The following is an 8,611-nucleotide window of genomic DNA, read 5'->3' as shown; positions in this document are numbered from 1 at the left end:
TATATCATTTAGAAATTGTATTTAAACTCATTCAGACTTTAGTCAAAATTTAGACCCATTTAGATTTCAAATATTATTGAAAAAAAAGCTACCTTAATGTAGAATTATAGATATTTTCAGCTTAACACAAAAGGCTAATTTTTTTGGCCTTTGGCTCAACATAAAATGTTTGAATAGGTCCACTAAATTCTCTATCAATGGTTGTGTTATATATATAGAAATACATATATACAAGCACTTCTCAGATACTATTTGATTTGAGTTATTTAAGGATGTTTTATTACTTATTTAACATTTGAAATTTTTAGGGGTACAACATAAATATATTGGTTTTCAACTTTTGTAATTGAAAACAAACAAATAGAAAACAAACATGTTGTTTAGATTCAGGCATACTAATCTATTTAGATTTCAAATAAGTTCAGGTCCATTCAGATTTTTTACCAAAATAAATAAATACTGCGTAAGTGGATCTTGTCAAGCTAAAAGTAATTATTAATCACAAAGAGCACATAATTCCACAAATTCACAATAAGATAACATTCATCAAAATTCCTGCTTCATGGCTAGCTTTTCAAACACGAAAAGGAAGCAAGATAAATTTTTTCAAATACTTCAAAGCAAATTTGGTCGTGGTCAACAAGAAATGAAGATTACATACAACTTTAGGCATTCAAATTTTAGATCTAGAAGTAATTAGACATCAAGAAGAATTTGACCAAATATCATTCAAATTATTTTTGCAATGATGTTGATTATACAGGTTTCACAAGGCAGAGAAAAAAAGGAGAGAAAAAAGATCTTTGTACCTGAAGAAATCGGTTTAAGGCAATCAATATACATTGCATTGACAGTTCATCAGGGTTTATGAAGTTTAGTGCCTTTGACATGGCAATAAACACCTCTGTCGTCACTCGATCAGGTACACCCTAAAATTTAAAAGACAAAATCCTTAGTTTATTCTTATTTTTAAAATATCTACAATGTTTATAGCATTCAATAAATTGAACTTTTGAAGATGGAGAAGATCCAACTCAAGTCAAAAGCTAGGTTTTAGATGAACCTCAACTAAGCAAGGGAGAACTTTAGAAAGAAAAAATAAATAAAGCAAAAGAAAAACAAAGAGGGCATAAGACCCTTTTTCGAACTGAAAAGAGAAACAAGATTACAAAGCAAAATGTTTCTCCCCTAAAGAATATTGAAAAACTAATTTATATATAAACCTTTTGGGCTCTTTCTTTTCTTTCTTTTATTTATTCTTTTTGTTACAAGACTCCGATAAGCATGGTGGAGACTCCAAATTGATGGTTACCCATGCCTTTAAAGAGAAACTTCATTTTCTCTCACCAAATCTGAAGGTTGCACCTGCAGTCAAGAGTGACTTTACGACAACTTCAACACAAAACTCAGCAAAGAAACATGTTGCAACCTTCTTTACAGAAAAATTCATATATTTAAGTAGCTAAAATATGCATATACAGTCAGAGACACATGCTGTGCATTTGAACACAGTATCAAATGCAGCAACTTCAAAAAGGTCAGGTAGGAGGGTCAGGGCTATGGCCTTATGTGCAGCAATCTGCACATTTGAAAAAAATAAAAATTGCACATAATTCTAAAAGTCAGAAAGCATCATATGTTGCAATGAAAATATCTGGAAAGACGAATCATTGGCAGGCAGAAGTGCCAAGTTTGTGCAGCTTTTATGATCAAAATTCACGTAAGGTCTACCATACTAGTCATTTCTCTTAAATATATTCCCAATCACGATGAGGCAAACTCATAATCACTAATCAAGCTACTGCAATAATTGCCAGACAATTCATCTGGCCAGCAAATTGTATAATCAAAATAACCAGTATACCTGCTTTCTCATCCACTCCTGAACAGTTAAACCATCTTGAGCTTCAACATATGCCTGTCCGCCAATTATTGCTGGAAGCAGTCCAATTGCAAACTTCACTTTCTCCGGCCAAGTCAGCATTTCATTATTCCTTAAAATGGCCAATATCCCTGGACATTAGGTTCATAACACAACGAACAATCAATCGAGATTAAACAATAAAATAAACCAATGTAAAGGTAATTCCACATAAGTATGAACAACTAAGGAAACTACGATTCCACATAACTACGAACAACAAAGGGAACTAAGTGATCCCTAGATTCTCAGAATGGTAGACCAGCTATGTAACAGCATACAGCTCATGCAAAGGAATGAGATACATTATTTTACAAGCTTCATCTACCTCTAGTGCTTTTAAATGTCTTTTTTTTAATAAGAAAACTACGAGCATTTCTTCTTAAAAATAATGGACATATTACGCTTTAGTAGTGGACCAGGTCTCCACCTAAAATTAATCAAAGCTATACAAAACAGTATCAATCACTAAAAGTTTGATTTAACCCAAAATAGACTGCTTAACCCTATAAAAGATGAGCAGAATACACTCTAAATCCCTAAAACTCTCCTCCAATTAAGATGAATGAAGAAAAATGAAGTGTCCTGGAAATCCTTAGTTACCGACACCCAAAGCAAAGCTAAAAGGTGAACTCTGTCCCAAAACCTATCATAACTGTCCCCTCTCGACACTTTTAAACACTGAACTCTTTGTAATGTGTATTTTGTGCGTACAAGCATAAGACAAACCCCATATATTCGCCCCCCTTTTCTCCTAATATTCTAAGCTGTATATGTACCACTTCTTTCAATGAACCATAACCATCTTAGAATAGCTTGACTCGTTTCCAAAAGGACAACACAATCCAGATTACTTGGATCCTCAATGACCTACTTAACAAGAGTTAGACATATATATGTGTGTGTGTGTATATTGTGCAAAACAGAGACATAACAGAAATTAACCATTATAAGCAAGGACTAGATAATTTCAAGAACATCTGCATGTAAAAGTACAAACCAAACGCAACGTAATATATTACCCCATTTTCAAAAAAAGTTGCAAAATAAAACTGATTTTAGGAGAATTTTTTAGCTCTCATTTAACATAAGTTCCCAATTTTTTTTTCTTTTTTCTGAGACTTTCTGGAGTTAAGGACGTCCCAAATAGTGTAACTATATTTCTAGGACCGTTATAAAGCGCAGGTGAGGAATAAAGGAAGACCTTGATTTGAACACCTTCAAGGAACTTAATCACTCTCTTACTTGCTAAATTTGGGTTTCAGCAATTTCAGTGGGTGCTTGATGGGCATAACTTATTGATATATTTCCCTTTCAATCTTATATTTGTTAGTTTCTTTTATTTGTTATTTTAGTTAATTAAATTGTTTTGTTGAAAAGGGTAATAAATTGAAGGTTAGGAAGAAAAAATGCTTAAAGGAATCAAAATTGCAGAGAATTTTAAAGATTATTGACTCTGTTGTTATTGGGATTAAGTCTGAATTGGAATTAAATCTATTGCCAACCTCTAAGGAAAGCCCATGAGAAGGAATAGCAAAATAAATGGACTTAGATAATTTAATTTGGAATCAAAGTGGACAGCACGTGCAAGGCCTTTTAATTTCCTTAAATTGTAATGTGGCAGGGGCCAACTTCTTCACTATATATATATATAAAGGCAAGCTTCCGGGTTTTGACACACACAAGCAACAAGCCTGGCAAAGAGGTGCAAGATTTGGAGGACGCAGCTTGAACATGATTTCATTGGTTTATTGTTCTCAATCTCTTTATATCTTTCTAATTTTCTATACTAAGGTTAAGGATGATACCTTATTCAATGAAATAAATTTCTTTTTATTCAATTAATTCCCTCCATGTGTGTTTTAATGTTTATGGTTCTGTTTCACATGGGTAGTTGGATATTATTAAATCTGTTCACCAATTTTACATGCAATATTGATTGTTAGAATTAATATTATAAATCTATGCTTGGGTCTATAAAATTTATATGTTATTACCTTTGATTCCATGTCTTTCATAAAATTGTTTGCACAACATGCTTAGGAAGACTTTGACACTTTGTTATTCAATATGTTTATATGGGATGCTTAGATATCACACTATTAAATAGGAAAAGAACCTAAACAAGATTAATTTTAACTGAGCTTAATTGTTTTATCTATGAGTAGACATAGATTGATTTCGAGTTGTCTCTCTAAAATTTGGAATTAATTGGTAATTTAAGAATAGTAGTGGATTCTAAAACCCCCGTTAACTTTAATCTCTTGAGTTCTCGTGTTAATTTACTCGTTTTAATTTTATTTGCACCTTTAGTTTTAATCTCTTCAAACAAAATATTTTCTCTTCTAACTAGGGTAGAATTATAATTAGCTTAAGATTAGATTTGACTTCTCTAAAATCAGCAATTCCTATGGGTTCAACCTCGTTATTTCTAGTCCATACTTCAATAGACTCATGCACTTGCGAGTACATTAAAACTTGCACAACAGTGCTGTTAAGTTCAATTAAACAAAGACTACAATGCCACAATTCTCTGTATATAATTGGGCTAGTTGCTTGTGGAGTCTTCATTTGTGGCTTATGCCCATCAAACTAGAACAATGCTTTTCCAATAGTCTTTCTCAAATATTTTCTCAAATGGATTTATTAAAATTATTGAAAGATATAAAGCGATAGGGCCAATTCTAACTTTTACTAAAACTTTCTCCAACTTAAATAAAGTTGGAATTACTGTTTCAATCGAAACTAGTAAGCCCTAACAAAAACTTACCCCAAATGTTCTACTTTTATCTTGTAACCACTTAAAAAGAGAGAAGAATCTATAATTTGTTTCCAACTCTAGTTTCTCAGCATGGCCTATATGACTAACATCACATTTTGATAGATTTATATGTATGAAGATACATATAGCTTAAGGATTGTAAACAGTGGGCGTAAGGACTTTAATTAAAAAGTGATTATCTCACCATTTAGCGGAGCCGGAAGAACTTCAGGAAAATCAAATCGGCTGAATTCTCCGGGCTTGTTTGGCATTGCAAAAATCATAGAGTGCTCCTTCCACTGCAACCGATCATTAATACCAAGTTCTCCAAACAGGTTCTGTATATTTGGGTAAGCCCCGACTTGACAGCAAAAAAAGAATGGATTTAAAAAGAATAAAGAAAACACATATGATTAAGGCCCTACTTAAAGCACAGAGAGAAAAGAATTTTGTTAAGCATCAGATGTATAGTTGATAAGATAGGTAAAGAACACAAAGAAAAGATTACACTCCCACAAGTTTCCACAAATATTACCTTTGCAAAATTAAGGAAAACATAGAAGGTAAATGGTGACCATTGCACAGCGAACTATGAAGTGAAAATGCAGCAGAACTTATAAAGCCATTCAAACCAATGGTTTAAGAGACGCCAAAAAGAGGGAAAAAAAAAAGAAAAAAAAGTATAGAGTCATAACTTAAATAAATTAGCTCAGTACATAAAAGGACAAAAAAGAAAACAATGTTTCTGAACCTACCTAAAATATCCAGGCAAAGTGAAAAAGCATTAGAACTTATCAAGGTAATGGAACCAAATAAATCAACAGTTACAGAAGAAAAAATAAAATATTGTATACATAACCTTTGATGATAGTACAAATAACAGGAGAAAAATGTTTCTGAACTTACAGAAAATATGAAGGCCTGTCTCATACCAGTTCCCGTCCCCATCTTTCCAGGCAGCTACCTACAGGGGAAATGCTCTAACTTTGACGGGCCGAGAAAAATAAGAGAATAAGAGACACTAAATTATAGATGTGCTCTAGGTAGAAGCTAAAGTTATTCTACAATCTCCCTTCCAACTATTCTTCGATGATTGTTGACACTTGACTACAAATGCCAACAATCTACTTCAAAACTATATCTTTAAGTCGCATACCGCAAAAGCTCAGGAAAAAGCCAGTTCAAAACTTGAAATTTTCAAAATTTAAACCTTGGGAGGGGAGTCTAATTGTTACCCTGAAAAAGCAAATTGGTGAACTCATAATTTTAGTATTTCTGGACATTCGAAGTGGAAGTATTCCAGACGTCTTATTGTTTGTTCAATAACAATAAACAGGATACTTACATGACCTTAAGTTTGAGACCTGAGGAATACTAATCACGCTTCAGAACCAGTATCATAAGTTAATTAATAAACATCAACAATATGTTCACTATCTTCCCGGTGTTTACTTTGTAACTCCTACTCATAAATAATGAACTTTTTTCTTTTCTTTTTAAAAAATTACAGTTTATTGTTATGCCTGCATTATTTCAGCCAGAAAAAAGAAATCCCTCAAGTTAATAATATACCACTTGAGAATTGAGCACAGGTTATTGAGGGCGAACATGACATCTCTCTTCAAATCTCTTATTACTAAAATGAACCTTCTAAAATTAGCAAGAAAAAAGCATAATAAATAAATAAATAATAAAAAAAGAGCTCTACTCTGATGTCAACTAATTAGAGAGTTATATAGATCAGCACAAAAACCTTTCCACCTAGAACATCTCTTGCTTCCAGTAACAAAGGCTTGTGGCCTGCATCTGCCAAATATTTTGCAGTTGATAAACCAGCCAAACCTGCAACAAGACACCTAAAAACCTCAATATTACATAAGAAGGGTATAAATATTTAGCAGCATGATTAAGGGATATAACACCAGATGGTAGATAAACCAGCCAAACCTGCAACAAGACACCTAAAAACATCAAATTGCATTTGTCGGAGACAAGCAACAATGCTAGAAGTGAAAGAATGCTAGGATTCATTCTATTGCGTTGCTTAGAACAATTTTTTTCAAGACACTTCATGAATCTATTTCCTTTTTCTTTTCATTTTTCCAAATTTTTCCTCCCTTTATCCATTTGATATACTTAAGGTGTTTGATATTGGATATTGTGGCTGTTAAGAACAAAATGTAATAGCTGTGATATAAAGTTAATAGTGTATGACTTTTAAATAATAATTTTGATAAAAATAACAAAGATAATACATGTTTTCTTCATAAAAGTACAGGAATAAATTAACTTAGCTTTCAAACCAGCGAAAGCTGCTGCTTCTTTCTTTTGAGTCAGAGATTAGCAACAAGTGTTTATCAAATAGCTTAGAGCTGTAGCTCAAAAAGCTATAACTGTCCATCCACAATGCCATACACACCCATAGGCTCCATTTCATATCGCTATCTAGTAGCTGTAGCTTAAAGTTTTATGGTGTTTAGTAAATAATTGCAAGTAAAATTTGAAAGTTAAGGTGATTTTATCACATAGGTATTTAACCAAAAACCCATATTATAAATTTTATCAAAATTATTATTTAAAATTCATATTTACCAAATAATTATCAAGTTTTATTTCATCAAACGGGCCCTTAAGCTTCAGAGCACATATGCAAAACTTAAAAACAATTAGAGGAGAAGAAAATGAAGTCACCTGCACCAGCAATTACAACTTTCAACGGCTTAGAAGGACGAGGAGAAGTACGAAATGACGAAGACAAGTAAGCAGCTTCCAAGAAATTAGATGTATTATCAATATCTGGTCTTGGGTAGTCCACACAAACCACCTGTATCAATCAATTAAACAATCCAAATTAATTAATTGAGTAGGCTTTGAAATTAATTAAATAAAGAATAATAACAACCAAACCTTCGAAGGACAGAAACCCTTCCTTGTCCCCGTTTTAACTCGAATTTTCAGGCTCTGACCCATCGGTTCACTATCTCGGAAACCATATCGCAAGTTGAAAGCACTTTCAGAAACGCTGAAGCAAAGGCTCATCTTTTTTTTTTAACCTTTTTAATTTATCAAACTGAAGACCAAACAATGACAACAGTGAAACCAACAAAATTAAGTTGAATTAATTTCGCGTTTGAAAGCAATAAAAATGATTTTAGATTACTAGTTAGTCATCTGAACTCAGCAGAGAGCAGGCTTGGGAATTGAGAAATGGAAGTGAAGTTGGCTAAGCTTTTATTTTCGTAGTATTTGTATGGCTGGGAAATAGGACTCTCATCGTTTTGGCAGTTAGCTGGTAGTTTGAGATTTGCGAATATTCATCACTTCACTGTTTTCTTTTTGTTATAAATAAACAAATAACCGAAAATTTTCTTTTCTTGTTATAAATAAGGAAAATTCTATGATGCCGTAATTAAAATTACGGCATCGTTAGCTGGTAGTTTGAGATTTGCGAATATTCATCACTATACTGTTTTCTTTTTGTTATAAATAAACAAATAATCAAAAATTTTCTTTTCTTGTTATAAATAAGGAAAATTCTATGATGTCGTAATTAAAATTACGGCATATATTACGAACCGTTTGATTAAATCAACGATTCACAATAATTATGAAATAATAAAATTTTTAATTAAATTAAATCTAACCGGTTATAAGCCGGTTAAGTATTTTTTAAAGATAAAATTTGACCGGCGTAAGTTTAAAGGAAAAAAAAAAGAGGATTTACCTTTTAAAGAAATAAAAAATTAGAAAGGGAAACTTCTGTTCATATTTTTCATTAAACCCTAATTAACGAATTCCTAAAGAAACCTCTCATATGTAGGGATGGCAAAAGTCCCCACGGAAACGGGTATTCTCGGGGATTTTTCCCATTCGGGGAGGGTATAAGAATAATTTCATACCCAATTTCTTATTTGAGGAGGGGACGGGAA

The 8,611-nt window shown here is 32.4% G+C and overlaps 1 protein-coding gene across 1 annotated transcript in view; it reads right to left on the bottom strand.

The window, feature by feature from the left end:
- LOC18031616 (phytoene dehydrogenase, chloroplastic/chromoplastic) overlaps positions 1-8,010 on the bottom strand; it is a 14,977-nt gene extending 6,967 nt beyond the window's left edge. The window contains exons 1-7 of the mRNA XM_006420997.2: positions 7,590-8,010; positions 7,374-7,506; positions 6,436-6,524; positions 5,589-5,646; positions 4,888-5,043; positions 1,865-2,013; positions 810-929 (exon numbers count right to left, since the gene is read on the bottom strand). Of these exons, the coding sequence (XP_006421060.2) occupies positions 810-929; positions 1,865-2,013; positions 4,888-5,043; positions 5,589-5,646; positions 6,436-6,524; positions 7,374-7,506; positions 7,590-7,721 (837 nt within the window). The 5' untranslated portion in view covers positions 7,722-8,010. The remainder of the gene's footprint in view (positions 1-809; positions 930-1,864; positions 2,014-4,887; positions 5,044-5,588; positions 5,647-6,435; positions 6,525-7,373; positions 7,507-7,589) is intronic.
- Positions 8,011-8,611: the final 601 nt, after the last annotated feature.

This window comes from Citrus clementina, unplaced genomic scaffold, assembly GCF_000493195.1.
Source record: "Citrus clementina cultivar Clemenules unplaced genomic scaffold, Citrus_clementina_v1.0 scaffold_9, whole genome shotgun sequence".
NCBI classification, from domain to species: domain Eukaryota; kingdom Viridiplantae; phylum Streptophyta; class Magnoliopsida; order Sapindales; family Rutaceae; genus Citrus; species Citrus x clementina.
Note: the sequence above shows the minus strand (reverse complement) of the source record. Positions and strands in the feature narration are given on the sequence as shown.